The 18,096-nt window shown below is 43.3% G+C and overlaps 1 protein-coding gene across 8 annotated transcripts in view; it reads right to left on the reverse strand.

Annotated features, from left to right (window-relative positions):
* Nucleotides 1-18,096, reverse strand: part of EML6 (EMAP like 6) — a 160,360-nt gene that overhangs the window by 43,330 nt on the left and 98,934 nt on the right. For all 8 annotated transcript variants that reach the window (XR_014166234.1, XR_014166235.1, XM_081903624.1 and 5 more), the window contains 11 exons: nucleotides 15,734-15,834; nucleotides 14,804-15,006; nucleotides 12,001-12,112; nucleotides 11,581-11,708; nucleotides 10,508-10,649; nucleotides 9,316-9,468; nucleotides 7,471-7,602; nucleotides 6,577-6,665; nucleotides 4,893-5,069; nucleotides 4,561-4,762; nucleotides 3,318-3,444 (listed from right to left, as the gene is read on the reverse strand). Coding sequence is in view for 6 of the 8 variants with exons in the window: in XM_081903624.1 (XP_081759750.1) it covers nucleotides 3,318-3,444; nucleotides 4,561-4,762; nucleotides 4,893-5,069; nucleotides 6,577-6,665; nucleotides 7,471-7,602; nucleotides 9,316-9,468; nucleotides 10,508-10,649; nucleotides 11,581-11,708; nucleotides 12,001-12,112; nucleotides 14,804-15,006; nucleotides 15,734-15,834 (1,566 nt within the window). In the remaining 2 variants the exon portion in view is untranslated. The remainder of the gene's footprint in view (nucleotides 1-3,317; nucleotides 3,445-4,560; nucleotides 4,763-4,892; nucleotides 5,070-6,576; nucleotides 6,666-7,470; nucleotides 7,603-9,315; nucleotides 9,469-10,507; nucleotides 10,650-11,580; nucleotides 11,709-12,000; nucleotides 12,113-14,803; nucleotides 15,007-15,733; nucleotides 15,835-18,096) is intronic.

Genomic DNA, 18,096 nt, shown 5'->3' on the forward strand with positions numbered 1-18,096 from the left:
GTATTCAAAGAGTAGCAGTGACTGCTCTGCACCCATCACAGGCAGTAAATAAAAACAACGCAGAGAGTGGAGGCCTCTTGCAGCCTTGGAGAAACAGTGCCAGCTAGATCCACGAGTAAACGCTGAATCCTTTGTGCTGTTCCAGCTAAGCAAAACAACTCTAAGCCCCGCTTATTCAACACAAAAGCAGTTTACAGCCGCTTAGCAGCACTGGAGTGGCAAACAGCAGCACCCAAAACGTTCTGCTAAACCTATTATTTTGGCTCGTTGTTTTCTGAGCCTGCTTTCCACAGTCCCTGTTGTCGCTTTGCCTTCCTTTCATGTTCAAACAGAAATTAATAGGCTACCTTTCAAACAGCACGAAGGTACCGATTTTGCATCAAGTAAAAAACCTTTATATAAAAAAAACCTTCCACAGAATCTGAAAGAAAAAAGCACTCGCATCCATACTGTTGTTTAATGCAGACAGCAATCTTCCTGTACCTCTCATTAATTCTCCGTTGCACATATGACATTCTCCTCCAAATCACAGCCTTCCACTCGTCCCCATCCCTCAATCCTGATTTTATTGTAGCAGGGATACTCCGAAATGGAGAGGGAATGATAAAATGTGGTCTCCCAACACATTTAGTCTCACATGGAGAGGAATTTCAAGATCAGGCTTGAAATGTGGCCTTGCTCGCTGACAAGGCTTTCACATGGTGGCAGCAAGAGATAACAGACAGAGCCAGCCCACTCGTGAGGCAGGGGGAGGAAGCTGCCTCAGGTGGCAGAAGCCCGGGAGGTAGCACCTTCGCAGGCACCCTGCCACCTCCACTACCAGTGGAGATGTGGCTCCAGTAACAGTGCTGGCTTCCAGTGAAATTTTGCCAAAATATTCTGAGATCTCGACAAAATCGCATGAGACTTTGCCAGAGCCTACCATTGCTGCTATGCCACCCAGGTAAGGGAGGCTGAGGTGGTGGCAGAACACCATGCCTCCCTTGAATAAATGCCATCCTTATGTGAAACTGATGAGGTACAGTCACTGAGGATGCAATCAGTACCCATGCCTCTTGGATAACATAAAAATTGGGCTTCCGGTCCGCCTGCCTTACTGGAGGCAGCCCCCACGACAGCGGGGGATCGTCGGTAAATGAAAAACAAGGATGACAGAGGGCAAATCATCCTTGCAAATTCCCCCCAAGGACGGGGGGAAGGGGCTTCACTCACAGTTCATCTTGGTACTTGGCTCTCGCTCCGGCATGGAATGCAGGAGGCAGGGAGGTGCTGAGTTCAAAAACAATTTGCCTGGTGAAAACCCTCCTACGTCGCCATTAAGAAGCAGGGGTTCTCTGTTTAATTGGATTTTTAACTGACTTTAAAGTACCAGCGCATGATGGAAAAGAGCTGCAACAACATACTGTGGAATATATCAGCTACATGGATCAAAGGTTTGAACTGAGATAATATTTTCTTCAGTGTGAGGAGTGTGGGGAGAGGGAAGCACACAGTTTGTTTATTTTAAGTTTCTTTTATATATTTATGATTCAGCAACCCTCCCCGGAATGTAAGACAAAAATATATTTACAAGTGAGGAAGGGACGTCGGAGTAATATTGATATTAACAAGCAGAGATGGAAACTGTGTGTGATCTGAAATGAAGAAAGGAGGGGAGGAGAAGCTCAGGTATGACTGTGTTGGAAAGACAGAGTAATTCCCCTCACCTCTGCTTAAAAACAACAAAGAAAAAGAGACTGAGATTTGTTTGCGTTACTGATGGAATGTAATCTAAAATATAGTTTAATTGGGCCATAAATCTCAAGCTGGAAGGAAAAGAATCTGGGGGCTGTGATAAGAACACTGCAGAGATTCTGAGTGTTGGAAAGGAATATTAAATGTTCAGCAGGTTCAAAAATTGCCCACCTTTTCCTAGGCTTAGGGGTAAATGGCGAAGATCTGTGACATGTTTTACTAGTGAGACAGAATGGTTTCTACCAGACTGTCGCCTGTTCTGAGACATTGAAGCAAGGGATGGAGAGAAACTTCAAGATTCAGTTCCGCCTGAAGCCACAATGGGAGAGAACAACAGCTGGGAAGTAACAGAGACAACACCATATATGGACAGAAGGAATATCCATGGACATAAGAGTTTTCACACGCAGGGCAGAATAAAGATAAAAGTCTGAGTTCCTCACCTGAAGCTTTATAAATTTATATATTATAACAACACAAATGGAAATCATGAATTATGTAGCTGTCGACTAAGGGATTCTTATTATAACTGAAATGTAACTGACATTAATTAAGATTATGGAACACAGTAATATAAGATCAGGAATGCACCCAAACCACCATGCGGGAACCACTTTAACTAAAATGTATTAATTGGAAGTCAATTGGCAGTTTGATAATTGTATAATTTGGAATTGTTATTGTTATAATTTGGCTATGATTGGCGGTACATTGGAAAACTAATAAAAGGTGTTTTTTTTTAAAAAGATAACATAAGAATTGGACCTAGCAGATAAGATAGCCAGCTCTTGACAGCAACTTTTGTTTTATCAGCTCCATGCTATTTTTATATGCATTACTTCTATAGTTCATTTTATCCTTCAAAGCATCCTGCTCCCTGTCTCTGCCTCCTGTAGCAAGCAGGGCTCCTGTTCTGCTGTACAGATTGTGGAGAAAGGAAGGTGGGAGACTGGGCTGCTGGAGTAGAGGCTTGTCTCCTGAATAGTGTCTTGATTTCCCCAAGCTTATTAAAATAATAGACAAAGTTGCCAGGCCAAACTCTGGCACCCACACTAAGGGAGAACCATAAACCTTGCGAGTTGATGAAAAGATCTGCAATGTAACTACAACTGAAAGGTTTTTTTAAAATAAAAGAAAAATTACTACCCCAAATGCAAACCCAGAACCATGGGGAAAGGTTTTTCTTTTCCACTTTTGTTTGAAAGAAATACATGGTAGCATTCCCAGTTATATGGACAATACAGATTGGTGGTACCTGGAATACATTATTTCAGCACAATATGTAGAAAAGCTAGAATTTAGATTTGGCAGCATCCAAATAAGGGAGATGACAGCTGTGGATTTAAAAACACAATACGTATCAGCACCCACAGTGAACTTTAAAGTATACGCAGATGAACTTTTAAAAAATGGATGGTTGCAATATAACGCCTTGAAATAAACATGTATCATTGCAAAGAGGAAGTGCATTAGTTTGCAGAATAACGTGGATGTTTCAATGCAGGCTTTGGAGCTGTGTGGAACAGCAGGCCCCTTGATGGAACAACGAAGAAAAGTAACTGAGCGCCTCCCCACTGCCATACCTTTCCTCCACGGAAACCTCCTTCAGCTGCTGGTGCGGTTTTGTGCCCTCCATCTCTCGGATGCTCACGGCGTAGATCTTTGTGGTGTAGTCAATCGCTTTTTCTCTTGCAACGTCACTGTCATAACCTTTGTTGGAAGCAAAATGGAATGCAACACTTGTTTAGGTGCTTGCAATATCATAGTATAGAAATTAATGTGTGCATGGTTCATTAAGCACAAAGCATGATTCCTCATCATCTAAGGAAAAACGAAACAAAAAGCAGGGTGCCCATGGCCAATGCCATGACAGTTTAAAACTTGTAAATAGTAGGGTGGTCCAAGGTGTTAGAATTCCTGCTCCATGATTACAGTCATGGGATTTTTGTATTTTACATGACGGTATATGTTTTGACTCCACAGAGTGGAAAGTGACGGAGACAGGATGTTTGTGTTACTGTGTTCCGTGAAGTGGGACTATTGTCCTTTGTTTTTTCTCTTTGCTGTCTGATGCTAGGGAGAGAGGGAGCCATGTTGCAGTGCTCCGTGTGTGTAAATAAAGTAGATTAGCCAAAATGCTGAGTTGCTGCGGTCTGTTACGCAAAGCTGCGAAGACTCTGCGGATCCCTAAGTGTGCCGATGTCTGTTGGCATTGGTCACTGTGATGTTTGGGCTGAAGAAACCTTTGAAGTTCCTGAAGGTCCCTTGAAGTCCCAGGAGGGAGGGAACATGCCAGTCGGGCATGTGTCTCTGCCAGGGTCCTACTCGAGTGTAGGCTGAGCTCCTGACACAAGGTCCTCTCTGATTAACTTATTTAGCAAACTTGGTAGTACAGCACTGACTGATCATCTTCTTCTTGTCTCTTGCCCATTTACACACAACCCGGGACGAGTTGGGACAATTATGGGCTGTGCCATTTTAGAATGCAGGGCTGGGCCAACATAGCTTTAAATGCTGCTCCAAATTGGGGGGGGGGGACCTTCCTGCAAGTAGTAAACTAGCAGAAAGGTGACACACAGCCCTCGTCCTGATATGATAGCTTATTACACAAACAGGTTTTTATTTTCACGGGGGAGGATTCCAAAATATGGCATCTCCTTGCTCACCTAAGAAGGTTTATATGTCACCTCCTCCTCTTCTTGCATAATGTGTGGAATGACTCTTAACTGAACAAAAAGCTCATAAATCTGGTCTCAACTGCTCCCGTATGGATGCATGGCGTGAAGTTTGGAAGTGTAACAAATAAAAAAACATAGGCAACGTCACCTCCGTCTTCTTCGGCATCCGTGTCCGACTCCTCGCTGTCCACTAGTTTGCTTTCTTGGGTGCCCACAAATTCTCGAGTCCAGATCATCAGAGCAGTGTCGGCTCCCCCCACCGTCAGAAGCACAGAGTCATTGTGTAACCAGCGGGCATTAGTCACATGGGCGCTGTGCCCCACGTACTTCTTGAATTTAGCGTGCTGACCCTGCAAGGAACCAAGAGGATTCTTTCTGCTTATTTCCCATCTTCCCTTAAAACACACGATGCCTCCATTTGCCAGCGTGCTTTTGGAACATGTATAGAGACTTCAAAACCTGAGCTGTCTTGTACATTACCTTGACCGGGTATCTGAAGAGCTTTACGAACCCAAAATCATCCCCTGTAGCTAAGAGCGTGCGATCTTTGGTGAGAGAAGCCGCGTTGATAACAGTGACGTCGCTGTGCATTGGCCAAATCCCTTCGCAGGTAGGACCAAGGACACACGTCCACGTGTCCCACTCAATCTTCTCAATCTGAAACGAGTATATATATATATATATATATATATATATATATGGAATCCATAAATGTAAGAGCAGCTCACATTCTCTAGGGAATTGATTCTTGCAGCATACACTTTTACAGAGTGGGCGAATTGTTCCTCCAGCTGCTCGTTTTGTTCGAAAGATGTAGTGCAGTTAAATGTGCCTCGAATAAAAAGCAGTGATTGCAGCGGGCTCATTAAAAACACAAAATCACTGTGTGCTGTTCCATGCAACCCTATTTTTAAAACTTGAACTACTAAGCTCATGTCCGGATTTCTTTTCTTTGAAATAAATAAATAATGACTCGCAAGAAACCCAAAGATTCTTTATTTCAAAGCAGAACCAAAGGTTAAAAACACACGATATGGGAGATGGAGGAAAGAACCAGACATTGCAGGTGCTTCCAGGCTATTTTCTGACGGGATTCGAATTCAGGATGCGGGATTGTTGATTCAGAGCTCTTGCACAACAAACCCACTTCCCCTCCAAGCTGGACTTTTTGCAATCAGGAAACTGATGGGAAAATGCCCTGGAAAGTGTGGGATGATAATTGCTTGATACAGCATTGTCTAACCTCCCCACAAACCAATTGGAATGATACTCAATAAATAGTCAATCTCATCTAACCTCCCTACCAATTTTGGGCAAACCAATCACAATGAATGTCATACAAATATTATAACAACAACAACCATTATTAGCTCATACCAAGAACTAACTTAGTTGGTCTTTAAGGTGCTACTGGAAGGAATTTTTTTGGTTTTAACCATTATTATTATTATTATTATTATTATTATTATTATTATTATTATTATTCAGGTTGTCTTAAAGTGAACACCCATACTAGCCTACTGAGAAATATTTCCCACTGAAGTCAGAATTATTCTGAAGTAAACAAAGAATCAGCAAAATAATTCAGAGGAATACAATTGGGAGAGGGGTCATTTCACAAAGAAATTTCTCATTGCATCAAGTTCACCAAGTTTTGTTTGAATCACTGTTTCTCCCTAGGCATTTCCTCAAAAATATTTTGATCTCTAAAGTATTTCTCACAATATACACATTTCAAAAGTTATACCTTCCCCCACCCCAAAATACAAATTTGGGTATGTTTTTGGGACAAGAACTGCACTGTAAAATCCAGAGAAGTGTGAAACCTGAAGGATAGTTGCATTCCTTTCATTTCACACATTAATCTAGGTTTTGCAGATCTGGTCAGTTCACAAGAAAACTGGCAAAAACCAAATTCAGGTGGCACTGCTGGGAGTTGTAGTAGAAACCTTTTGGAGGGCACTAGGTTGGGGAAGGCTAGTATAAGACAGCTTAGAGGACCAGGCTGATCACAAACTAGCTTTGGCGAAGGCAAATAGGAAACTCTGGAAACCAATTTGTATGCTCTTATTTTATTGGAGAGCAAGGAAACAACAACAACAACAATATATAAAACTTTGAAAGTTCAATTCGTGACATATTCCACCACCCCTTTCATTCCTACCTCGGTGGATCTGATAACATGCCTCTTTCCTCTCGGAGCTTCAAAAAAGAATTGTTCTTTGGCACCAGAATTGACTTGCAATAGCTTCCCTTGATCAAAAAGAAAGAGGATATTGTGACAAGGCTCTCTCACTATTAAATTAAGATATGGTTTGACAAAGAAGGGTAAATTCCCTTTATGGTTTGTTGTGACAAAGAACTAAAACCTAGTTATTCAGCACTTACAAAAATAACTGTAGTCTTCATCAAGGGGGAAATTACCTCTGGATTCCACTAAGAGTGTAAGATTTTAGAGGAGTGGAAAGGCCCAGAAAGCTTTCTCAAAGCATTCCATCTAAATATACCGTTCGTCTTCAGAGCAGAACTTTGGGGAGAAACTGCCCTACAAGTTTGTAGCGGAAGTCAGGTGAACAAGCTGCTGATTGGCTGCCCTGCTGTGAGGTCACCAAAAAACCTCCGCCCACATTCCAACAGCGGTTCTGCATTAACTTTTCCATTGACATCACTAGCTGAATTGTGCCCAGTTTATATAACACACACTCTTGAGTCTGTAGGTGGTGTTAATTGGCCAGGGAAAGCTTGCATTGATGAATAATAATGACGAATAATGATTTGGCTGCTTAAAATGGAGATTTGAAGTAGCTGTTTCACCTCCCTCATCTGAAGTGTTTTACCCAATAGACATATTTCTGTTTGTTTTAAATGTTATTTTAGGCCCTTGTATCAAAATGCACTTGGCTCATGTTGAAATATGTAATATAATGTTGAGGTTGTCTGGATATTTTGGTTTCATCACTGGGCAAGCAGGAGACACATGTTTTGTAGCACGTCAAAAAGAACTTCGAAATCTGTTTCACTGGAGACCAGGCTAGGGCACATATTCAAGGTTTTTTACCTCTTGAATCCCAGTCAATGTGCGTGACGTAGCTGGATGCCCCTTTGCAGATGCCAACTCTTTTGCTGGTAAGCACATTGTAAATATCCACAAAATTATCATGGGAAGCCACTGCCAGGTATTTCCCTGCATCTGTAAAAGAAAGAATCTCAAGTAAATCATGGCATGGCATTCTCTGTGGTTTTCTTTTTATTTCCATTGCAGAAGCATGGGGGAATGTTGCTGAGTTATAAAATACAGCGGTACCTTGGTTCTCAAACGACTTAGTTACTGAACAGATCGGCTCCCAAATACCGCAAACCCGGAAGTGTTCTGGTTTGCGAACGTTTTTCGGAAGCCGGACGTCTGATGCAGCTTCTGCTTGAGTGCAGAGAGCTCCTGCAGCCAATCAGAAGCCGCACCTTGGTTGTCAAACGGTTTCGGGAGTCGAACGGACTCCCGGAACGGATTAAGTTTGAAAACCAAGATACCACTGTAATGGAAAAGTAGCAAACAAAAGGAAAGAACGTGGTAAAGGTAATGCAGTACTTCTCAGTTTGTTTTCATTTTGTATTTTTATGCTGCAAACCACCCTGCGATCTTTGGATGAAGGGCGGTATACAAATGTAATAAATTGTAATAATAATAATTTATTATTTATACCCCGCTCATCTGGCTGGGTCTCCTCAGCCACTCTGGGCAGCTTCCAACTGAATATTAAAAACAATACAGCATCAGACATTAAAAACTTCCCTAAACAGGGCCGCCTTCAGTTGTCTTTTAAAAGTAAAATAGTTGTTTATTGCCTTGACATCTGCTGGGAGGGCGTTCCACAGGGCGGGTGCCACTACTGAGAAGGCCCTCTGCCTGGTTCCCTGTAACCTCACTTCTCGCAGCGAGGGAACCGCCAGAAGGCCCTCGGCGCTGGATCTCAGTGTCCAGGCTGGATGATGGGGGTGGAGATGCTCCTTCGGGTATACAGGACCGAGGCTCTTTAGGGCTTTGTAAATAATAATAATAATTCATATTCCCCTCCCACCCACTGCACCAGAGTCTTTCACGTGTAAGTTTCACTTCACGCTGACAGCAGTTTCCTTGCAACATTATGCCTGTGCATGTTTTATTACAAGGAAACGTAACAGTTGGGAGGAACTGAGACGTCACCCGTCACTACAAACAGCAGAGAAAACATTGGGGACAATGAAGCACAGAGAGGAAGAGTTAACTGCTGGAGAGGGCTGAGAAATAGGATGTGGCCTGTGGTCTACCTGCTGGAGGAACAAGTGGGACCTGCAATAAAATGTTGCAGCATGGAGTGTTCTGTTCAAGGTCCCAGCCAGTCATGCCCTTTTCTAATACACTCCATTCTGTTCACTGCCTCCAGTCAGTCAGTGTTCTAAGCACAGTCATTTCTCATTAGAAGAAGGAGAAGAGTTTGGATTTGATATCCCACTTTATCACTACCCGAAGGAGTCTCAAAGCGGCTAACATTCTCCTTTCCCTTCCTCCCCCACAACAAACACTCTGTGAGGTGAGTGGGGCTGAGAGACTTCAGAGAAGTGTGACTAGCCCAAGGTCACCCAGCAGCTGCATGTAGAGGAGCAGAGACGCAAACCCGGTTCCCCAGATTACGAATCTACTGCTCTTAACCACTACACCACACTAGGATTTTCCCCTAAAGACTTTTTGCATTTCTGCAAATCTTTGGGTTCCCCAAAGTCTGCTGCTACGTCTCTCTTGAACAATGATGGTGCAGTTTTCAATTTTTCCCAATTTTCATAGAAACCCAAAGAGGAAAATAATTGGCTAAACTCGGTATTTTGTAACACTGCATGGTAAAAGCCTTTCTTGTTATTTCTTGTGCACCTCGGGAAAATTTGATGTCAGAGATCATTTCCTTTCTGTGATGGAAGGAAAGCATATCTTCTACGGTATCAGCATTCACTACCAGAAAACTCCCGTCGTTCAAGCCGACAGCCAAGGCTTTCCCATCGGGGGAGAAGGCACAGCACCGTCCTCCTGGAAAAAAGACATTTAGAGAGAGTTTCTGTTTAGAGCTTCGATGCCGAGGGAGGCAGAAGTCAATGCAGATTACCGTATTTTTCGCTCTATAGGACGCACTCCCCCCCCTCCAAAAAGTAAGGGGAAATGTGTGGGCATCCTATGGAGCGAATGCAGCCTCCTTGGCTTCAGCGATAGCAACGCGAAACCTCCGAAGCGCAGAGGGAGCGCTCCCTGCGCGCTCCGGAGGCTTCGCATTGCTTTTGCTGAAGCCTGGAGAGCGAGAGGGGTCGGTGTGCACTGACCCCTCTCGCTCTCCAGGCTTCAGCGAAAGCAACGCGAAGCCTCCGGAGCGCAGCAGGAGCAAGACTCTCTTGGCTTCAGCGAAAGGAACCTGAAGCCTCCGGAGCGCAGCGGGAACTCATGCTGTGCTGCAAAGGCTTCAGGGATAGTCGCCTGAAGCCTCCGGAGTGCAACGGGAGGTCCCGCTGCGCTCTGGAGGCTTCGGGTTCCTTTTGCTGAAGACTGTCCGGGGACCCGATCTGAAGGCGGTTTCCATAGGAACGCATTAATTGATTTTTAATGCATTCCTAAGGGAAACCGTGCTTCGCAAGACGAAAAACTCGCAAGACGAAAAGACTTGCAGAACGAATTAATTTCGTCTTGCGAGGCACCACTGTACCTGTTCAATCCGCCAGAGTCTGTCTTTGCTTACAAGGGAAGTCCCTAACTCATGGAAGGTTTGAGACCCATCAGATAAACCCTCACCTTGTTTAGCCTGTCAGTCAAAGCCATTCGCGGGGCGGGGCCGCTGTCGCACGCTGACAGCTTCTAGGGTTCACAGGTGAGAGCCGACTGCAGGGTGTGGACCAAAGATGGACAAACTACCCAGAAGGAGCACAACTATGCATGCAAACAGTTGTAAAACTGAGCAGTTCCTAAAAGCAGCAGCTCCAGGTGTGAGGTGCAAGGCTGGGTGTGGTGTAGGGCCTGACCCAAAGGAGGATAGTAAAAAGGTGCTGTACTGATAGTATACATAGGACTAAAGGAAGGTTACCTTTCTTAAGCTTTCTCACAGCCAGCATACGGTGTTGAGAGGAAAGTTCCCAGATCCTCAGAGTTTTATCATCACTCACTGTTGCACAGATAGGTAAGAGGGGATGCGCTGCCAGACCCCAGACCTCCCCTTCCATATGCCCCTGTTTATACAGAAAAAGAGTGGTTTGCAAAAGAAAATCATGTACATTTATGCTTCAATTCCAAGCTAGGATTACTTTCAAAAGAGTGTTGTGGGTTGTTTTTGGATGTTTTTACTGTGTTGCTTACTCGTCCTCTGGCAACGAGGGTTCCTGTAATTCCTATTTATTCTACTCCTTTCTCACCTGTGTACTGGTGGAGGGATTAATAACTTCATAAACCATTTAGGACATTTCTGCCTGAACCTACATGGTCAGAAAGTGCTCTGCCACACATCCTAGTGTGTTCTCTATACAGTGGTAGCTTGGTTTTCGAACAGAATCCATTCCAGGAGTTTTGGAAAGTGAAAATTAAGTAAGTTCGGTTTTAAGTGTGGTGAATTGAATTTCTCCCCACATTCCTACTTAAGAAGCACAAAACCAACTGTGTATTCTGATGGGTTGCTTTTGTTTTTGTTTTGCCTTGCTTATTATAGTTGATTTTCCAGTTCTATAATAATATTAATCTAGTTGATTTAAACCATACTAGATGCGTTCATATTTACTGCCTCATTTGTTTCATATTGATTCCAAATGCAACCAAAAAGGCAACCATCCTTTTTCTCAAAATCACAAAACCCCACCCATTCAAAAGTGCACGAAGCTTGCTATTTTATTCATAATCATTCTTCTCTGATACCATATATTTCTCATATTTTTTTGCGATTAAAACCTGAGCAGCGGTCAACACATGCAACACCAAAACAAAAGAACTTTGAGGAACATTTTACTTTGCAACTTATAAACTCTGAAAACAAACTGATCTGCACACCAAGAGCCAAAACGATCTGACTGTAAAAGAAAAGAGAGCGAGGCAGATGGAGACTAATTAGCAATAAAGCAATAAAGATTGCATGAAAGTGAGGAAGTGTAGAAATGCTGGAAGTCATAGTACCTGCACAAGCAGAGTCATGGGGCCGCTTTTATCAATTTCAAGAATCTCCCCGTTTTTTGTTCCCACCAGTATATGCCCATGTCCTAAGGTGATGGCACGAATGGACGGGTTATCTTCCAACAGCAACCCTGGAGATTAGATTAGAGGGAAGGAACGTTCAGAAGAGTGTGGATTTTTTTGAAGAATGACTGTGCTTTGGTTCATACACTGTTTTGGGGTGTGCAAATTAGGCTAATTAAGCTTTAAATCAGAATTAAACAGAATTGCTCCCTGATCCCTACTTGTAGAACAATACAGAGCTGATGGTGGCTCTGGAAGATGCTTAAGCAGACTGCCTGGGTTTTTCCTAATTTGACTAGATTTTGGGGAGGGGGTTCTGCACGAAGGCGTCTCTCACCAAACTCATGTATGAGGTTATACCTTTGGAGCCAGGCGACAATGCTGCTCTTTTAATGGCATATGTCTTCAAGCACCTCTCAAACGTGTCATCCCAAAGTGCCACTACACCATCCTTCCCACCTGTCACAAAGCCCTGCACAAAAGTAAATATAATAATAACAACAACAACAACAACAATAATAATAATAATAATTTATTTATACCTTGCCCATCTGGCTGGGATACCCCAGCCACTCTGGGCTGCTTCCAACAGAATATTAAAATACAATAGTCTCTATATATACTTAATGCATTAACATTAGAGACGAACACATGCAACTGGACTACAGAATGAAGGCTGCTTTACGTACTGAGCACATTATTGTACTATTTTGTCACACATGCAAATTCCCACTTCTGCAGCACACAACCTCACAAGCACCAACCGCAGTGAAGGTTTCTGAGACTCAGAGGATAAGCGCAGTCTTCAGTTAGATTTTTGGGAATAAAGACTAATCCAAAGAATATGAAGTGGACCGGGGTTGAAACGAGTGCATCTAAGAAAAAAGCTCATGGTCGTGGCAACGAAACAATAAGCAGTCATGAATTGGTGGCAGCCTGTCCAAATTTGCTTTGGGATATATTAGTAAAGTAATGAGAACCATATGGAACAAGTCACAGCTTCTTCTGCCACAGGGACAGAGATATGTTCTCCTGCTGACACTCCTCTTTTACACAACAGCATCTTTCTTATGTCCTGTCCTTAACTTTGAGACCTACCAAGAGCTACTGAGAGGGCCCTTCGGGGGGCAAATTTCTGAAGGCTGCCTAAAATCCTGTCATCAACCCGGAAGTTGGTCAGCAGAGCAAAGCGCCTGAGTCATGGAGGATAGCAGGGGAAGCAAAAGGTCAAGACCAGAAGGAATTAAGGCAGGATCATCCCAGCTGCCTTTAATAGATGGAAACACCTATCAATGACAATGCTTTCCCCAGGTGTAACAAGAGCCAACCAGCTCCAATAAGCCCATCTGATTTCCAAAGGCACTTTGTGATACAGCACATGCATAGCATGCAAATGGACTTAGGTTGAACCCCTGGCTTCTCCAGTTAAAAGGACCAGGTGGCAAGAGAAATCTCAGTCTGAGACCCCAGAGGGCCACAGTGTAGACAATAGTGGGTTACATTATTGTTATGTACTAAGCTTGGATCCTACAATAGGCAGGTAGGATGCTAGAAGGCAGCAACCTGATTGGTCTGCAGGAGCCGCCCAATCCGGCTCCAGGAGGAAGTGAATCAGCAACTGGATTGGTCTGCAGGAGCAGTCCAATCAGGCTCCAGGAGGGAAGTTGAATCAGCCAATCATGCGACACCCATTGTGTAAATAATGTATATATAGCCAGGGGTTTGGGGGGGGGGGGGAAAGCACTCACTCACTGTTTACCATGAGCTGAAATAAAGAGCATGAAATCAACACTCAACTCCAAGTATATTTTAATTATGTGGCGTGGTATAAGACAGGCACTTACGTTCTTCTTTTTTAAAAGCTAGAATTTGATAAGCAGAGTTGCTGTTAACAGGATACCCCCCCTCCCAGTTTTCCATCCCTTTGACCATGGCGTGTTAAAACTTTCACAGAATTCTTCAACCAGATAATCCAAAATAATAACAATCGGCTTGCCAGTTCAAAGATTGCAAACCTCATAAAATTGCATTAGTAGCTCTCTAAATGATCACTGCAGATGGTGACAGCAGCCACAAAATTAAAAGATGCCTGCTTCTTGGGAGAAAAGCAATGACAAACCTAGACAGCATCTTAAAAAGCAGAGACATCACCTTGCCAACAAAGATCCATATAGTAAAAGCTAAGGTTTTCCCAGTAGTGATGTATGGAAGCGAGAGCTGGACCATAAAGAAGGCTGATTGCTGAAGAATTGATGCTTGTATTGGAGGAGACTCTTGAGAGTCCCATGGACTGCAAGAAGATCAAACCTCTCCATTCTAAAGGAAATCAGCCCTGAGTGCTCACTGGAAGGACAGATTGTGAGGCTGAGGCTCCAATACTTTGGCCACCTCATGAGAAGACTCCCTGGAAAACACCCCGATGTTGGGAAAGATGGAGGGCACAAGGAGAAGGGGACGACAGAGGATGAGATGGTTGGATAGTGTTCAACGAAGCTACCAGCATGAGTTTGACCAAACTGCGGGAGGCAGTGGAAGACAGGACTGCCTGGTGTGCTCTGGTCCATGGGGTCACGAAGAGTCGGATACGACTAAACGACTAAACAACAACAAAATGATATGTGAGAGAAACTGTGGCACATGTGAATCCCAGTGACACTGGGAAAAGCAACTGAGTGGCCTTGGAAGTTGAATTTTTATTGGAAACTGAAGTCCAAGGCTTCTGAGGTAGAATTTTCAGGATTGTTATGTTTTGACAACCAGTGAAGACCAGTGAAAATCAGCTAGGTAAAGCAAGGGACTCCCAGGTAAGTGAAGTTAGGATCTCAGCCAGTGTCCATGCTCAGAAGTGGTGCAACTGAGTTCTAGGTGCTGAGGAAGAAACATCCTACCTATCTTCCAACTGTCCTACCATAAAGAAGGCTTGAAAGATCTCTGATCTGATTCAGCCAAGCAATTCCTACTGGCACCACTGCTGTAGGTGCAGCAAATGATTCCTGGGAATCCAAACCCCACTGATGCCAATGTGAAATTGTGTCTGTTTTGTGTGCGCATGGGGTGAGCTTGAAACGAGATAGGCCTATGAAATGAGATAGGTATGTGGCTCTGGTTTTGAAATTCCGAAGCCAAACAAAGAATATCTGGTGGTGACGCAAGGCATATATACCTTATCTAAGGCATGCATGGCAAATACAGGCCCATCGTGAGCTTTCACCGTCTTAAGCAGCAAAATATCTTTCCAGATGTAAATGTCTCCTGTGGCAGATCCAGAGAAAACAAGGTCCTCTATTCGTCCGTACGAAACACTCATCATGGTTTCCTGCTTCCCGATATTTCCAAAGATGCCACGCTTGGAGGTGAAACCACCACCTGAATTGTGATGACAGAGCAACACACATTATTATGATTGTGTATGTGTCTGCATGTGTGTGTGTGTGTGTGTGAGAGAGAGAGAGATATGAATGGCCTAATGATGGCTCCTGCCCTGTTACGCCCTATGAAGGTACAGTGGTACCTCGGGTTAAGAACTTAATTCATTCTGGAGGTCCATTCTTAACCTGAAACTGTTCTTAACCTGAAGCACTACTTTAGCTAATGGGGCCTCCCACTGCCGCTGTGCTGCGATTTCTGTTCTCATCCTGAAGCAAAGTTCTTAACCCAAGGTACTATTTCTGGGTTAGCAGAGTCTGTAACCTGAAGCATCTGAAACCTGAAGCATCTGTAACCCGAGGTACCACTGTACTTTCAGATACTCCTTAGTTGACAAAACTGAGAGCCCTGCACACTGTTGACACCAATTCACACGACGAGTGCCAACAACCCTTGAGTATGGTGGTTTGAAAAACTGCTTTGGCTATCAGAGGAACTTAACTGGGAATCTGTTGTGTAGGGGCACACCAGCTCACATCCTGGGTGTGACTAAAGGAATGACTTCCAGCAGAGGTAGGTCAAGAGAAAGGTTCAGACTTGTGAACAGCATGGAATGGCCCAAGGGGAAGAAATAACTTACATTCTTTTCTTTTTAAACTAATTTTTATTTGTTTTTGAACAAATACAAATACAATAACCATTAAACATTCTTAATGCAACACCATACCTGCTTGCTGCCAGAATTTGAGGTGTTTCATTCCAACAGTTACCAGTTTATCAGCATGGTGGGGGTTGCATTTCACTACAAATATCTTGTCTTTATGGCCTCTGCAATGAATTAAAGAGTAACGAATACATGAGTTGTCTACCCATCTATTATTTTTTTTAAAAAAAGAGATTTTGGTGCATGCTCAAAAAAAGGCACTGCTTTGGGATACATTTTTAGAAATTAGAAAGATGAGTTGAATGGGGATTTATTGATCTATAAGCAAGCCTTAAGAATCTAACGAGTTGTGACAAGCAGCAGACCTGTTTTACAACAAAAGGACACAACTGAACAGGTGTACTATGCGTTGCTACTGCAAGACAGACGTTGAAGAGAAATTTAGTATACATTCTGGTTGCTGTAGGTATACATCCCTATTGTTGCTGATCCAAACAGAAAGATTTAAAACTCACACAGCATATGAAAAGGGTTCCCATATCTTTAAGGTGCTTGAAACTGTCACTATTTTGCACTATTTTAGTGCTCTTGTACAACAAACCTGCTCTCTCCCCCCATTTTTTTCACAGCAAGGAAGGAGATGGGGGAATATGGAATACCAATCACTTGATGCAAAGTTGCATAGATCAGAATGAACGCTCAAAAAACAGCAGATGTCACACAAACTCCCTGCAAACTTTTTGCAATGAATCAGGATGAATAGTCAAAAAACAGGTCATCTGGAAGCGAGGTCAGAGTCTGGAAAAGTCTGAATTAAGTCCCTCTGACAAGCCATTTTGGTTTTATCTGCTATGACTGAATGGAGTTCTAACATCCTCTGAGAAGTTAGCACAGCCTGCAGAGTGAAGACAGATCTATCTCAATATGATCAATATGATCCATGACATATTAAATATTGCTGAATCCAGTTGATGCAGCAAGTGCAGGAAGGAAGCTGATGTCTGCCCAAACAAGCATTATTCTACAGCAGGCTTCCTCAACCTTGGCCCTCCAGATGTTTTTGGCCTACAACTCCCATGATCCCTAGCTAGAAGGACCAGTGGTCAGGGATGATGGGAATTGTAGTCTCGAAACATCTGGAGGGCCGAGGTGGAGGAAGCCTGCTCTACAGGATTCATATAAATATATATTGGTAAGTTTCACCCCTGTTATAATTCCTCCAGTCCTGTTAATTCTCTTCAACTGCAAAATTACTTTCAGTCCATGAAAAACTGCCAGTTGCAGTGTTTTCAACACTTGCTAAAAACATACATGTTTGGCCAAGGATTTCTGGTCATTGATATCCAGCCTTTGTAAAACTTTCCTAGTTCCTGTACTTTTGTTTTAATGCCAATTTTATTGAATCTGTTTTGATATTTTTGTGAATTCTGGATTTTTTAAAAACAAAACAAAACACGAAAGGCACTATCGAAGTGTTTTAATTTAAATGAACAAAAGGGAACAGGGAACAAACTGGAGTTATCCATAACGGCTCCAGTCAAAGTTAAAGCTCTCTCTTCGTTCCCATAGTTTGTGAAGGTGACTGGTAAAAAAAAAGTATCAGTATTTTAAACTGACCAGCAGAGCTCAATGAAACTCACTGTGGGTCCGATCAATTATGTATTCACTGTTTCATGAGATAATAGCATACACCCCAAAATCATAGAACTAATAGTAGGAATGACAGGAACAGAATCAACAGGAATGGAGACATTTATTGGAGTTGTACTGTATGGATCCTTAGTTTAGTAGGCAGACACCAAAGTTCGTTTCAGCATTATTCACAACAATTTCTTGAGGAAGGCAGCCCATCTTGGAGAAGGAAAACTCTGATCCCAAACTTGGGGGCTATCTTCAGGAGAAGAACATGCTAAGGAGTAAACCCTACACATATTCCTCCCTGGATGGCTCCTTGTACACCTCCTTCTGACAACTCCTGCAGCCAATATGGTGTCAAATGTATTGCTCTGCTTTCCTTTGGACCACATCAGAAAGACCGGGGGGAGGGTCTTGTCATCTGGGCGGCTCAGGACCTCCATGAACACTGCCCAGACCCCCAGAGAGGTCACAACTCAGCAAAAACAACATGGGAGGTAGCAGTTACGCTTAAGTCCATCAGTGGCTACAAGATGCTACACTTGATCTTAGCCAAAAGGCCGAGAAGTGACAGCTACAAAATATCATGGCGATACTCAGTCCAGATGTTGTTGGACTACAACTCCCATCATCCCTGAGCTCTGGCCTTGCTAGCTAGGGGTGATGGGAGTTGTAGTTCAACAACATCTGCGGACCCACAGGTTGAGAAAGGCTGTTCCAGACTATTACGGAAGTCCCCTGTATATCAGTCTAACAGGAAAGTAACTCGATCTGACCAAATGAAACAATGC

The sequence above is a fragment of the Podarcis melisellensis genome (assembly GCF_964234715.1).
Source record: "Podarcis melisellensis genome assembly, chromosome: 3".
Taxonomy (NCBI): Eukaryota; Metazoa; Chordata; class Lepidosauria; order Squamata; family Lacertidae; genus Podarcis; species Podarcis melisellensis.